The following is a 15,638-nucleotide window of genomic DNA, read 5'->3' as shown; positions in this document are numbered from 1 at the left end:
CCGTGGAGTCTATTCTGAGCCACAGCGCCCCTAGAGGACAGAGTGGAACTGCCCACAGGGTCTCCAAGGCTGTCAGTCTTCACAGAAGCAAAGCCCAAGCCACACCCACTGCCGTGGAGTCTATTCTGACCCACAGCGCCCCTAGAGGACAGAGTGGAACTGCACCACAGGGTCTCCCAAGCTGTCAATCTTCACAGAAGCAAAGCCCAAACCACACCCACTGCCATGGAGTCCATTCCGACCCACAGCGCCCCTAGGGGACAGAGTGCCCACAGGGTTTCCTAGGCTGTATTTTTTACCAGAGCCCACTGCCAGGTCTTTCTCTTCTGGAGACACTGGGTGGGATCGATTCACATTATGCCACCAGGGCTGCTACAAGACTTTTAGAGGCCCACAAAAAATGTTTTCATTGTTTTCTTGAACCAGTAGAAAGAAATTATTATAACCCAGCTTGGATAAATTCATCTTTATACCAAGGCAATCATGAAAAAGAACTTTAATCACTTTTTTGGAGCAAGGGGTCCAGGGAAGCAAAGATGCCTACGGCCCATGAAAATACTTTAATTTCTTTTAAAATCAGAAGGAAAAATGAATACAACCCAGCTTGGATTATATTCATCTCCTACCACGGCAGTCGTAAAAGATAATTGTTAGTAATTTTTTTAGAGGAAGGGGTCCATGGATGCAAACGTGCCTAGGGCCCTAAGACTTTTGTTGTCGGTGCTGGGTAGCAGAGTCGATTTTGACTCCAAGTGACCTTATGTGACAGAGCAGCACTGCCCCGTAGGATTTTCTCAACAGTAGTCTCTTATGGGAGCAGATCGCCAGGTCTCTGTGAAGCCACTGGGTAAGTGTGAACTGCCAACCCCTCAGTAGCAGCACTTAACCACTGTACCACCAAGACGCCTCTGAGACTTTAGTGGCACACAAAACTGTTTTCATTTTTTTTAATCAGATGGAAAAAAATGATTATAGTCCAGCTCAGATTATATTTATCCCTATACCAAGGCAATCACAAAAAATAATTTTTAATATTTATTTTATTTTGTGGAGGAAGGGGCCCATGGAGGCAAAAGTGCCTAGGCACCACGGAAGTCATACCATGGCCCTGTCTCTGGCCACTGAACCCTGGGTATTGACAAAGCAACATGAGAACCCAGTGGACCCTGCAGGCCCAGCCTCATCTCTCCCAGCCCTCTAAGCCTCTGTTTCCTCCTTCAAAGGTAGATGCCACCACTGTGTTGGTACATGTCAGTGGGTGTTCACTGAGCAGCTACTCAGTGCTGAGCACTCTGCCAGGCAAAATCCCTGCTTTCCTGGGCCAACATTCTTGTGGGTGTCCCAGCTCCATTTTTGTATGATGACACTGAAGCTTCTGTGGGGTCACATAGGAAAGGTGCCGATACAGCAGAGACTGAGCCAAATGTCCCTGGTCATTACTTCACCACTAGCCTCTTGGCCAGTCTCATGCCGGGGGGGGGGGGTAACGACTCAGGGACAAGGTGACCTATAAGTGGCCCCTGCAACTCAAGCCAATAGTTTTGCTTGCTCAGTCCTAAACTCTCTTTGCAGGGAGCAGTGAGAGACCCCAAAGTCCCCAGGGCACCAGATGATCTTAGAAGGGAGATAAGAACTTAACACTCTGTTAGGAACACTGAAGGAGAGCTTCAGACTGAGGACTGGGTTGTTTCCTAGTTTTAAATGTTACTCCTCTCCCACTCCATACTCCTCTGTGGCTCTTCATTGCCCTAACTTAAGGCTCTTACATTATAGTGGACACAGAGAGCCAATGAGCAAAATCCATATGTGAGACCGTACTCGCTGCATACAGCTCCTGTCAGGAGACACCAGTTTCCTTTCCATGGCTCAACTTTTCAGCCATGGAAGGCCTATAAAACATGCACCCCTTAGACCAACCAACCACATGAGATCAAAAGGGAGCACTTGTCCAGGGATAAAGCTCAGAAGGCAGGAGGGGAGAGGAGGGGAGGAGGGAGGGAGAAGTGGGAAGAGTGCTGTTACATTGTGAGGATTGCAATCCATGTCACAAACCAAATCAGTGTCTGAACTGTTCAAAGAAAACCAATTTGCTCTGTAAACTTTCACCCAAACCACAATGAACAGTTAACAAAGCAGATCTATCCAAAGGCAGTATGGGAGAGTCAGAGAACTTTCTAGACGACAGAACTCAGATGCAGAGCCAGCCCAGGCCCTCACACACAGGGGACTGCCAGTAAATATTTGTGAAGTAAAACGTGTTGTCCAGCCTGTAAACGTTTTGTTCTAAAACCAACCACCCAGAATGCCCAGCCTTGCAAACAGCTTCTTTCTCCATGGAAAGAACCATAGATCCAATCATGGCATTTCCATCCTTTATGGGAGTCGGGACCCTGCTGTCCACAGAGGTCCTTCCATGTGGGCTCTTAAGTTAGAACATTGGGACCAAACCAAGCAGTCTCCTTACCCTATTCAAAGCGTCCTGGGCCCAGGTGACAAAGAGCCCCTGGACCTCCCCAAGCCTGTCCCTCTAAGGGGTTTCCACAGAGAAGGAAGCCATGTAGGGGCCAGGATTCAGACTGTGAGGAGGAAGAAGGGCTTTGCAAAGCCTAATGCTTTGACTGCTATGAAGGGGACGGAGGTGGGCCTGGTTTGACTGGGGCCGGGGACATCCAGCTAGCGGCAGGAGAGATGCCTGCAGAACTGGGCAGCCGAAGGGAGAGCTGAGGCATCAGACAGCCATCTCTGCTGGTGAAATGCAAGGGGTGGACGCCCATTTCCAGCTCAATATCTTTATGCTTCCTCCCTAATGAAACCGTTTTTGTGTGGGACCCAGACAGGCAGCTACGCACAGCCCCCTGGAGTTTGTCTTCCTGCTAAGGTAGTAACTCAGAGCCGGTGGCCCAGGTGGCCGCACGGAGGGCAGCACTGCGGGAGGGCCTTCTGCCTTCAAGCCTGCATCCTGACGTTTGCATGGAAAGGTAATGTTCTCTTCCCCAGCGGCATGCCCTCGGTTAGGTATTTGCCCTCCAGATGGCCGCTGATGCTGCCCAGCGCCTTAGGGGCAGCCAGGCCAAGTGTGTGGGGTCCATCTGGTCCCAAAGGGCTGCTCGTCTCCACACAGATTAATCACTGCCTGCACCTCAGCTGGCTTGTTTCGGGGCAGAAACCCCAGAAGTCTGACCCCCAGGAACCATCCATGAAAGCAGAAGAGATGTCAGGCTGCTTAGAGGGTCACATCACTTGCTGAGAAAACACCTGTCCTTTTATCTTTTCTAACTTCTCACAGCAACATCCCTCAGGGTAAACCTGGCAGTTGGGATAAAAGGTATCTGCCCAAGATTGCAAATTAAAATGGAGGCGGGAAGAGGCGTGTAGACAGAGGACCAAGCCAAGCTCCTGAGTGCTTCTGAATACAGAATGTGGCGGTCTGGGCTTCCTTGCGGTTCGGGTGTCTATGACGGTGCCTCCTGAGGCTAGCTTGATGATGGTTTATCTAATCCTTGTAGCAGCAATGGGAAGTGGACAGCAGTGCTACCCCAGGCTACAATGGAGAACTGAGGCTCAGGGAAGTTTATCCCTTTCTTACATCCATGTTAGCAAGTGGCAGAGCCAGGGTTCGAGTCCATCTCTGCTCAGCTCTAAAACCTGACCCCTTCCAACTACTCCATGCTGTCCTTAGGTGCTGCTCACCCTGCTTTGGCAGTGCTCGGTGTTTCTAAGCCAGATTTTGTAAGGTACTTACTGTCCACGATAAGGGTTACAAGTGCAGATGCTTGGGGCTGGAATCACCCTAACTTGGTGACCTTAAGCTCTCTGAGCCTCAGCTTCTTCATGTGGACAGTGGGGACACTGCTGAATGCTCCACAAAGACTTATGGTGAGGATTCAAAGAGGAACAGGGGTAAAGTGTGGAGATAACGCTGGCACACAGAACTGCCCGCTGTTGGCCATCAGCATGTGGTTACTAAACACGGGTCCTGCCGTTGGCCCAGCTCCTGCTGTGTGCGTTCCTCCAGGTGCTGGAGATTAAAGACCCTCCCACCTGCTGAGTTAGTTCTGACTCACGGGCCCCCCACGTTACACAGCAGACCTGCCCCATGGGGTTCCCTTGGCGGTCATCTTTACAAAAGCAGTTCACCAGGCCTTTCTTCTCAGAGCCGCTGGGGGAATTAACAGCCAGACTTGAGGGTAGCAGCCGACGCAAACCCCTGTGCCACCTCGCTCCTCGCTGCAGACAAGACATGAAGGAAAAGAGCAAATTCCTCACCTCCACAGAACTTACATTCTGAGCATCCCGGCTCCATCTTTCTAGCTGAAGACACAAATTCAGGAGACCTCCTCTCTTTCCAGAGGCCTCACCCCCAACGACCCTACCTCCAGGGGCAAGATGGGTCTGAGAATTGAGACGACGGTCTCAATTTCCCTGGGGTAACCACTTGAGACCTGGTCTCTTCACTGCCTCCTTCAGGTCTGGTTGTTTTTCCCACTGCTGAGTCCCCTGGCGTTGCGGTCCCATTGCTAGGCCTCTCGCAGTGCCCTCTCCACACACCTAGGGCCCTGGCCGGGCAGCACGGCAGCCAGCAGCGTCTCTCCCTCCCTACGTAGTGGCTGAGCACCTGTGGCAGCTGCACTTGAACCCTCATGCCTCTTTCTTGACCTCTCTCTTCCTCTCTCTTGCGACCTGCCCCAACCTGACCTGGCTCAGCCCTGGGAAGTACTCACTTCCCCAGGCCTCTATTTCTTCAGCTGTAAAACAAGCACAGTAGCAATAATGCCTGGAGTCCCTGGGTGGTGCGACAGTTAACGCACTTGGCCACGAACCGAGAGGCTGGGGGTTCACGTGCACCCAGAGGCACCTTGGAGGAAAGGCCTGGAAATCCACTGAAAACTCTGTGAAGCCCAGTTCTTCTCTGACACACAGGGGGCTGTCATGAGTCACAACTCACTCAATGGCAACCACGCCCGCAATGGGCCAGCCTCTGGGAGGGTGGTGGTGAGCACCAATCTTGTTTCTCAGATGCTGGCCCAGGGTGAGCACATGCCATTTTCCTCCACCCTTTGGGTCCCAGCTCCACACTCTCCACTCTGCAAGTCAGCCTCCCCCCGGCTCCACCCAAGGCCCAACGACAGCACCAGGGTCAGCGGCTGTTGTTGTTACGTGCCATTGTGTCAGACCCAACTTGTAACGACCCCTCCTTGGGTTTCCGAGGCAGTATCACTACGGAAGTAGAGTGCCCCATCTTCCTTCCAAGGAGAGGCTGGTGGGTTTGAAGCATCAGCTTTCTGGTTAGCAGTCAAGTGCATTAGGCACTATGCTACCAGAGCTCCCTGGTGGATCCCAAATCTTCCTTGTTCAGGCCCAGTGTTTCGTCATTCTCCATCCACTCATCCATTCAGAAAATCTGGCAGAGGCCCGACTCTGTGCTGAAGATTCAGTGGTGGCAGACACAAGCACAGGCCCCACCCCTTTACTAGCCCTTATTCCAAAACCAAGCCCACAGTGCCCCTAAAGGTCCTAGTAGAACTGTTCCACAGCGTTTCCAAGGCTGTACATCTTTATGGAAGCAGACTGCTTCATGTTTCTCCCTCAGAGCAGCTGGTGGGTTCGAACAACTGACCTATTTGTTGGCAGCCAAGTGCTTTAACCACTGTGCCACCAGAGCTCCTTAGACCTTATTAGCTTTTACTTATTTCTTCTCCCACCTGAGATTGACTCCTGCCTTGGCAAAAGGGGAGTCTGCAGCCATGATTTTGGGTATGAAATGCCTTCTGGGAACATTCAGAGGACAGAGTGTCTGTGGGTGGGGGTGGGGCTTGGGGTGTGACTTCACAGACTCCCCTCACTTCCCATAGTTTGAACATCTTGCTACAGTACAGGGTGGAGAAGGAAACACAGAGAGAGACAGAGAGAGGTTTAAAGACCCAATGGTGGACCACGGGGGCCTCCCGCCTGAGTACGGTCCTTCTCAACCAGGGGCACCCACCTTTTAGGCTTTAATCCCCACATTGCCCTTTAATAGAAGCCTGGTGCCCTGCCCCTTCCTCCTCCACCTCCCCACTGCCTCCTCCTCCCCACTCCTCCCCACTGCTCCTGCTCCTTGGTACCTTTCTGGGGTCATGAATCCGCTCCATGAAGAACTGTCCTGCCCCCGTTGCTTCTCCGTGCTTGGTGACACTTGACAATTGCTCTAGCACATTCCTCTCCTCCTTCTGGATGGTTTCCCTAGCTGAGCTCCCTGGGTCCTGGCCCTGTTTCTGGGACTAGCCCACCTCTCTTGACTCTAGAGAAGCTCACAATCTTTGCTCTGCCTGCCCACACTCCCCTGTCACCACGGCTCCATTTCCCAGCCCCCTTCAAGGCCCTGCTCAAATGCTGCTATCTTAAATTGACACAGGACTAGGCAAGAATTCGTTCTGTTATACATAAGGTCACCTTGAGCCAGAGCCATTTGACTGTAACAACAAGGAGACTCACTCACAAAGCATTAGGGAGGGGGCCCTGTACTCACTTCATTGGCCCCTGCCAGGAGCTGGACGACTTTGAGGTTTGTCCTTTAAGGACCACCAGAGTGGGTGTCCCCAGGGATGGCCAGCTCTGTTTGGGGAGAACCACGAGCTGGGGAGTTAGTAGATACATATTAGAGACCTACTATGCTCCTGGCCCATTGCTACTTATTTCCTGCTGTTTCCTAATTTAAGCCTCCCCATAGCCCCTTTACAGAGATGAGAAAACTGAGGCCCCAAGAGGTTACATCACGACCACCAGCGAAGCACTTAGGAATGCTCCCAGAAGCCAGCTGCTTCCTCACAAGGAGTCCCAGGTCATGTGCATGGATAAGAGCTCAACTAACTGAAAGGTCGGTGGTGCAAACCCACCCAGAGGAACCTGGGAGACAGGCCTGGTGGGCCGCTTCCGAAAGGCCATGGCCTTGAAACCCCGGGGAGCGGCCCTACTCTGCACACGTGGGACCACCGTTAGTCAGAAGCGACTCACCAGCAACTGGGGTGGTTGTGCTTTTCCAACAAGAATTGACTCAAACCTGTAGGAGCCAAGAGCTCAGGCACCAAACCACCCAGATAGGGGTGGTGAGAAGTTTAGCGACTGGTCAGCCCTTGGGGCTGGGGGTCAGAGGGACGCCGCAGAAGAGGAAGAGCAGTTTAGATTAGACGTTGAGGTAGGGCCCCTCATTGAGTTCCACAGGTACCCTGCGTGGCAAGAACTACCCTGCCCACGCTACAGGAGGGAAACACCTTCAGAGTGGCCGCCGTTCCCAGGTCTCACAGGGAGCTGATCATGAGTCTGCTTGGGTCCCAGAGACAGGGATGGGGCAGCTGGTAGGAGAGGGAAGAGGGGAGACGTGGGAGGAAGGGCAAAGGGTGGGAATGAGGAGTGCAGGGAGGACTCCAAAGGGGTCACGAAGCAGGAGAGGCAGCAGAGGACGTGGGAGAAGCCAGGGGGATGAGTCAGCAGTCTGTGGCTGAGCCAGGCCTCAGGGGAGTCTCAGGGAAACAGCAGGAGCCTGAGGCACGGATGGTGAGACTCAGGCAGGGGAGGATGGTGGAGCCAGAGCCACAGCAGGGACCCCTGGGACCAGTACTGGCCTAGGGACCACCGCAGGGGAAGTGACAAGTGTCCAGTCCAGCTGTTTTCCAGAGGGGCAGCTGGCAGGAGTAGAGGCGAGGAAAGCTCCCAGGTCAAGGCCAGCCCCTCCCAGATGGAACTTGCAGAACTGCTGGGCAGCAGGCCAGACACCCACCAAGGGCAGTGGTTCTGCCAGGTGCCCTTGAGAGAGGCTGGGGTGGGGACATTGGGGAAGGAGTCTGGGAAGGCCCGGGACCCACACCACTGTCTTGCCTGGCACTGGCTCAGCAAGCTTAGATCTGGGCCGGGTATTTTTAATTGAGATACAATTCACATACCATAACATTCATCTTCAGTGTGCACTTCAGTGGTTTTCAGTACAGTCACACCGTTGTGCAGCCCTGGCCACTACCTAATTTGGGAACATTTCATCACCCCAAAGGAACCCTGTCCCCATTAGCAGTCAGTCTCCATTCCCTCTGCCCGCCCCCTGCCCCGCCCCCTGTCTGCCTTCTGTCTCTGGGGTTTGATCTTTTTTTTTTTTTTTTTAAATTGTGATTTGGGTGAAGGTTTACAGAGCAAATTCACTTTCCATACAGCGGTTCACGTATACTTTGTCTCATGACATTGACCACAGTTTACCCCAATGCAACAGCTCCCCTCCCACTTCCTCCTAATAGTTACCTCTTCCCTGTGTCCATCCTGCCATGCACTCCTGCCCCCTGAGCTGTCTCCCTGTGCATAAACAGCCCTTCTTCCTCCCATGATTGTTCTCTCCAAGGAGTGTATCTGCTCGAGGTAAATGTTCAACTCATATGCCTATCTTGTCTTTTGTTTGGCTGGAAATCTGTGGTTCGATCTTCTGACGTTTCCTCTACGTGGAATGATACAAGCTGTGAGTGGCTGCTTTTACTCAGATGATGTTTTCGAGGTTCATGCATGTTGTGGTGTGGGTTAGGACTTCATTCTCTTTATGGCTGAGTCACTGTCCCTGTTAACGGGTACACGACATTGTCTCTCCGTTCATCTGCTGATGGATGTTTGGGTGGTTCCCACTTGTGGGCTCCTGAGCACAGTGCTGGTGTGAACACTGCTGTGCAGGTTCCTGCATGGACTTCGGTTCCCACTGCTCGAGTATACACCTGGAGCGGGATTGCTAGGTCACACGGTAACTCTATGTTGAATAGTGGGAGGAACTGCCAGCCTTTTCCAAAGTGGCTGCAGGATTTAACATTCCCACCAGCAGTGTCTGAGGGATCCAGTTTCTCCATATCCTTGCCAACACGTGTGGTCTGTCCTTGTGATTATAGCCATCCTAGGAGGTGTAAATGGAGCTCTGGTGGTACAGTGGTTAAGGCTGCTGACCAAAAGGCTGGTGGTTAGAACCCACCAGCCATTCTATGAGAGAAAGATGAGGCAGTCTGCTTCCGTAAAGACTGACAGCCTGGGAAACTTGATGGGGTAGTTTTACTCTGTCCTCTAGGGGCACCATGAGTCAAAACAGACTCAATGGCCATTGCATTCCTGGTTTAGTGGGTGTAAAGTAGGGTCTCTGGTGGCTTTGATTTCTGACCCTCATTTTTATCATTTGTATGGTTTAACTTTTCATTATGGAAATCTCAGAACTTATACACAGTAAACAGAATATTAATATAATGCAATATACTAATGCCGAAGTAGCCATGATCCGGCTCTAACAGTGGTCCCCAATGTGCCATCCTTGTTCCCTGTCTCTGTCCACTCCCTCCCCAAGTGCTTATTATTATCATTAACCTTATTTTTATTTTACAGTTTTACAGATAAAATTTTCATATATTGAAATTTGCACATCTTAGCTGTATAATTTAACTAATGAATATACCATGTAAGCCACACCCCTATTTAACACAGACTCTCTCCATCACCCCAGACGGGCCTTCAGCCAGCTCCTCCCCACCCACTACACTGATGACCTGGTTTTGTGACCTGACATGAGTGCCTGACCTTCACCTAAATGGACACACACAGCAGCTGGCTTCTGCGTCTGGCTTCAGCTCCACACTGCCTGCGAGATTGGTCCCTGTTGCAGCACTCACCCAGATCTTTCACACTCCCACCTCCTCAGAGTTGACAACAGGTCTTTGCATGAAGGAATGAGAACACACCTCACTGGAGCTGCTGACAAGGACTGCAGATAAGGTGACAACCTCCCTGGTCTGCCCAGAAAGGAGTGCACTCTTTCCAAGAAGTGACACCTCTGGTGCTCAAACCCAGAAAGTTCTGGGCAAACCAGGAATAGTTGTTCTCTCTGCCTACACAATACAGTCAGAAATTTCCTTCAAGAAAGAAGAACTCTTTCCTTTTTGTCTCTTCACCCCAGGCTAGGCTGGGAACTCTCTCCTCAGTTCTGGCCCCAAGTCCCCCACTGTGTGATGCGGGCCAGTCCGCAGCCACCGCTGTGCCCAGCGGAGAGGCTGCTTTAAACATGCATAGCAGAGCAGCAGTGCAGATGGAGTGACTGGCAGACACTTGCTGCAGGGCAGGGAGGTGACCGGAGAGCCGGGCCTCAGGAGGGAGGATGTGTGGTGCAGGCTTTTAAGACGTCATATCAGCACTGGAGGAGGGAGCCTTCTCAGTCCTGGGGTCACCTTCCAGAGCTGTGGGGTCACTGGTTTGGCAAAGGTATTCCTAGGCTGAAAGAGTCCCTTAAGCCACAGAAAAACAGCCGGAATGTCAGGAGAAAGGGGCCTTGTAGGGAAAATCTAGACCAGAGTCTGAAAATCTTCCAGGCGCCTTTTGACCACATGCAGCTTCCCCAGCTCCCCAGGGCTCCGATTCTGTGATCCAAGAATCTGCATTTGTGATAAGCACCCTAGGGGAATCTGACCCAGGGGACTCTGAGGTGTGGAGGAACAGTTCTGTTGCAACCTCTCCACTGGACACCGATGCAGAGAGAGTTTGTGATGGCCATGGTGGGGAAGGGGCTAGGGGTCAGGATGCTAATGCAGGTTGTTCCTGTGACATCCAGAGGAGCAGGACGACATTGCCGCCCTCACGATGACCAGGCAGGCTACTGCCTGTGACTAGTGCATCATCTCACAGAAAGCTTTACAATGTATCCTGTGCCCCTTAGCCTCACCATCCTCGTAACAGGCTGCTAACTACATACAGTATCGCCATTCACAGCAACAGCCCTTGAGGGGGAAGCAGACTCATGGCAGCCCTGTGTGTCAGAGGAGAACTGTCCTCAACAGAGTTTTTTATTATTGTGATCTGAGTGAAAGTTACGGAGCAAACTGGCTTTCCATTCAACAAATCATACTTTGTCTTGCGACGATTACAATCCCCAAATGCAGCAGCGCTCCCCCGGCTCCCTCCCTGGATTTCCAGTTTCCCTTATTCTTTCCTACCCCTTCCCGCCTTCTCAGCTTTATCCCTGGGCAAATGCTGCTGTTTCACCTCCCACGATTGGTTGTACTAAGGAGTGCATACCTCTTTGGGTTACTGTTGATGTTACAGGCCTATCATTTGGCTGAAAATTGAGCCGTGGGGGTGAGTTCAGCTCCTGGCTTAAAGGGTGTCTAAGGGCCATAGTCTTGGGGGTCATAAAGTCTTCAGTGGCTGAGTTATCAGAACAGATTGCCAGGCCTTTATTCCAACGCTCCTCTGGGTGGACTGGAACCTCCAACCTTTCAGTGGCAGCTGAGCTCATTAACCACTTACATGACCCACAGATTCCCCTTCGGGGAGTAGAGATCCCAGAGTCCAGAGAGGCCAAAGGATTTGCCTATGTCAGTCAAAGAACACGACTCTGGACCCAGGCCTCAGGATCTGGGCTTCCCACTCCTTTGGTCAACCAGATAGAAAGGACGAAAGCTGCCCAACCCAGGCAAGTGAGAAAAGACTGCAATGGACTGGCTTGCTTTCTCGTTCTCCTGCAGCCAGACATAAAGCACGTCTCGATTTAGTATTCATGCAGGCCCAGACACTGGAAATGATTTCTTTTTCCACTTCAGAGCATTTTAATCGAAAGAAAACTGCAGCTGTCAACATCCTGCTTTTCACTCAGCCATTTGTTCATTCCCCCATCAAACGTGTATGTAATACACATGTGTACATGACATTCACTGCCTGGTTCTCAGCCCTGGCTCCATGCTGCAGTCATCTGTGGAGCACCTGGAAAACTCAACTGCTCAGGCCCTAATGCAAATCAGTTAGAGTCTCCGGGGGCACAGCCTAGCCATCAGGGTTTCTTCAAAGTTCCCCCTGCAATTCTCCTATGTGCAGCCAAGGCTGAGAACCATTGCCCCTCACCCCAGACCAGCCTCTCAAATGGTACAGTGCCTGTAAATCATGAATAGCCTGGGGGTCTCGTTAGAAATGCAGATTCAGATTGGGTAGGGATGGAGTGGGGCTGACCAGAGAGTCCACGTCCCTAACAAGCTCCCAGGGGATGAAGGAGCCTGTGACGCAGTGGTTAGGCACTTGGCTGCTAACTACAAGGTCAGAGATTCAAGCCCACTGGCTGCTCTGTGAGAGAAAGATGCGGCAGTCTGCGTCTGTACAGAAGACAGCTTTGGAATCTACTCTGTCCTCTAGGGGCACTATGTATGAGTCAGAATCAACTCCACAGCAATGGGTTTAGTTCTGTGTTTTCCCCAGTGGATGTTAATATTGTTAGTCCAGAGAACATACTTTTTGTAGCACAGGGGCTATTGAAACTATTTTAGGGGCCAGGGAGGTGTGAATACAAGGAAGAAGAGGGCACAGCTCCCACCTCACTGGAACCGAGTGAAGAAACCCAATACATCAACAGTTTAATCAAGCCCCCCCAGAACTATGTCTGCTTCTCTAACTACTGTACCCCACAGCCAACCACAGTGGCTGGCACAAAGGGGGCCTCAGTAAATATTTGTTGGGTGAATGAGTGAGGAACAGTAGACATAGAAGTCACAAAACAAAATAAGTTACAAAACTGAGTGAGAGTCGGGACTCTACCCCGTTACTATCAAGTCAATTTCAGCTCACAGCACCCCTAGAGGACAGAGTAGAACTGCCCCGCAGGGTTTCCAAGGCTGTCAATCTTTAGGGGAGCAGATTGTCACATTTCTCTCCTGTGGAGTGGCTCACGGGTTAATTGCTGACCTTTGGGTTAGCAAGGAGCTCTGGTGGCATGGTGTGTAAGACATTTGGCTGCTACCCAGAAGGTCAGCAGCTCAACCCACCAGCTGTTCCATTGGAGGAAGATGAGGCAATCTACTTCCGTAAAGATTGACAGCCTTGGAAACCCAGTGGGAGTCGCTATGAGTCAGAATCGACTCGATGGCGGTGGGCTTTGGGGTAGCAGCCTGGTCCTGCACCACAATCATGGTCGTAACATCTGCATCTCCCAGCACTGCATCAGACGGTATTCTGTTGTGATCCACGGGTTTTCATTTGCTGATTTCCAGGAGTTGACTCAGACCTTTATCCCTATTCTTAGTCTAGATGCTCTGACACTGGGCCACCAAGGGAACCCTGCTTTCAGCATCTCAGCAACATGCAAGCCACCACAGTATGACAAATTGACAGACAGGTGGTGGTCTTGTATAATAAGAGGTGCTTATGTTAAGGTAAGGTTAGCTGCTGTAACAAAGAGTCCCCAAGATAAAATGGCTTTCAACAAAAGAGAAGTTCTGGTGTCATAGACACATGGGGATCTAGGCGAGTGAGCAGCTCTCACTCTGAGACCCCAATTTTCTCCACTCTGGTGCTCCATCTTCCCCCAGAGGTAGTGGCCTGACCTGCCTGGTCTACGCTGGGATGCAGGCTCAAGTAGGAGGTCTCAGCTCACAGGCAGAAGAAAGAGTGGGAAGAAACTCCCATATCTTTTTGTTTCTTTTTTATTGCGATTTAGGTGAAAGTTTACAGAGCAAATTCATCTTCTATACATTAGTTCACATATACTTTATCTCATGACATTGACTGCAATCTCCCACAATGCAACAGCTCTCCTCCCACTTCCACCCCTCTTCCCTGTGTCCTTCCCTCCATGTACTCCTGCTCCCCGAGCTGTCTCCCTGTGCATACACAGCCCTTCTATTCTCCCATGATTAATCTCTCCAAGGAGTGTATCCATCTAATGTAAATGTTCAGCTCATATGCCTGTCTTTTGTTTGGCTGGAAGCCACAGGAGCAGGTTCAATTTCAGACCTGAAGGGCTGATAGGGGCTATAGTCTTCAGGGGTTTCACCAGGCTCTATCAGACCAGTAAACCTGGTCTTTTTTTTTTTTTTTAATAATTGTGAGTTTTGTTCCACATTGTTCTCTCACTCTATCCAGGATCTCCAACATAGATCTCCCTCTGAGTGGTTGACAGTCACACCTGTATCTTAAGTCCAGGATCAGGAAGGGTCAAGTATCACTTATGTCCATATCCCCTAGGGGAGGACTTAGTCTAGTCACTGGTGCCACCTAGCTGCAAGGGAGGCTGGAAAGAATGGTCTCTAGCTGGTGAGCCATGTGCCCAGCCACAGCATGTTGTTGTTGTTATCATGTGCCCTCGAGTCAGACTCGACTCTTAGCGACCCCTCCTTGGGTTTCTAAGGCAGTATCACTACAGAAGTAGATTGCCCAACCTTCCTTCCGAGGAGTGGCTGGTGGGTTTGAACCACCAGCCTTCTGGTTAGCAGTCGGGTGCCTTAGGCACTACGCTACCAGAGCTCCCAGCCACAGCATGGGAACTACGTAAAAGCGGGTTTGGTGAACAGCTAAGAGTGTACCCCACAGAGCTCCATCAATAGGCATGGCTGGCTTTTTGGCTTAGAGTTATTTCCCCCATTGCTAGTGCTGCTGCAGGTCCACTGTCTACCCTGCTGCTTCCCCCCTCCAGGGTGAATGTTCTCAAAAGTGCTACTATATCTTCATCGTGGAGACCATCTGCGTGGCCTGGTTCTCCCTGGAGTTCTGCCTGCGGTTTGTCCAGGCCCAGAACAAGTGCCAGTTCTTCCAAGGGCCACTGAACATCATTGACATCCTGGCCATTTCCCCGTACTATGTGTCGCTCGCAGTGTCCGACGAGCCCCAGGACGGCGAGAGGCCCAGCGGGAGCTCCTACCTGGAGAAGGTGGGGCTGGTGCTGCGCATCCTGCGGGCACTGCGTATCCTGTACGTGATGCGCCTGGCCCGCCACTCGCTGGGGCTGCAGACGCTGGGGCTCACCGTGCGCCGCTGCACCCGCGAGTTCGGCCTGCTGCTCCTCTTCCTCTGTGTGGCTGTCACGCTCTTCTCCCCTCTGGTCTACGTGGCTGAGAACGAGTCCGGCCGTGTCCTGGAGTTTACCAGCATCCCGGCCTCCTACTGGTGGGCCATCATCTCCATGACGACGGTGGGCTATGGAGACATGGTCCCCTGCAGTGTGCCAGGCCAGATGGTGGCTCTCAGCAGCATCCTCAGTGGGATCCTCATCATGGCTTTCCCAGCCACCTCCATCTTCCACACCTTCTCCCACTCCTACCTGGAGCTCAAGAAGGAGCAGGAGCAGGTGCAAGCCCGCCTCCATCGCCTCCAGAACGCCCACGCCGCCAGTGAACGTGAGCTCCTGAATGATGTTGATGACATGATCCTAGAAGGGCCCGCCTCACCCATCAAGTACATTTAACTTGTACATAAACCCCTTCATGGAGATGGGGGTGGGGACTTGGCCCCTCTAACTTCATCCCATGGCTCTTGGATGAAACCAGCTCAACAGTATCAAGCTATAGATCATCTAGTTGTTTCTAGAGCTCAAGGCCAAAGATGTACGGGCTTTATGAGTACTGACAATCACGGTAACCCGGGCTAACTTTACCCATCTCCCCTGCCTTTCTCTTTCTCTCCTTTTATATAGCAGATCCAGCATCAATGGTTAGATTGACCCCTGCTCACTCTCATTTCCTTCCCAGCTGAGTCTGTGACATCCCAAACTGAGCTCCCAACACTCATGGAACTGGTCCTCATTGACCCCTACAGGATCCCATTCTTCCTCCAAGTCCCTCCTTCCTGGGCCACATTGCCACCCCAAATCAGAAGGTCCAGTCACTGCAAACCCTTCTGATCAG

At 51.7% G+C, this 15,638-nt stretch overlaps 1 protein-coding gene across 1 annotated transcript in view; it reads left to right on the top strand.

Moving 5' to 3' along the window:
• KCNG4 (potassium voltage-gated channel modifier subfamily G member 4) overlaps positions 1 to 15,199 on the top strand; it is a 16,410-nt gene extending 1,211 nt beyond the window's left edge. The window contains exon 2 of the mRNA XM_007939205.2: positions 14,432 to 15,199. Within this exon, the coding sequence (XP_007937396.2) occupies positions 14,432 to 15,199 (768 nt within the window). The remainder of the gene's footprint in view (positions 1 to 14,431) is intronic.
• Positions 15,200 to 15,638: the final 439 nt, after the last annotated feature.

The sequence above is a fragment of the Orycteropus afer genome, unplaced genomic scaffold, assembly GCF_000298275.1.
Source record: "Orycteropus afer afer isolate SDZICR_OR568_19922 unplaced genomic scaffold, OryAfe1.0 scaffold00057, whole genome shotgun sequence".
NCBI classification, from domain to species: domain Eukaryota; kingdom Metazoa; phylum Chordata; class Mammalia; order Tubulidentata; family Orycteropodidae; genus Orycteropus; species Orycteropus afer.
Note: the sequence above shows the minus strand (reverse complement) of the source record. Positions and strands in the feature narration are given on the sequence as shown.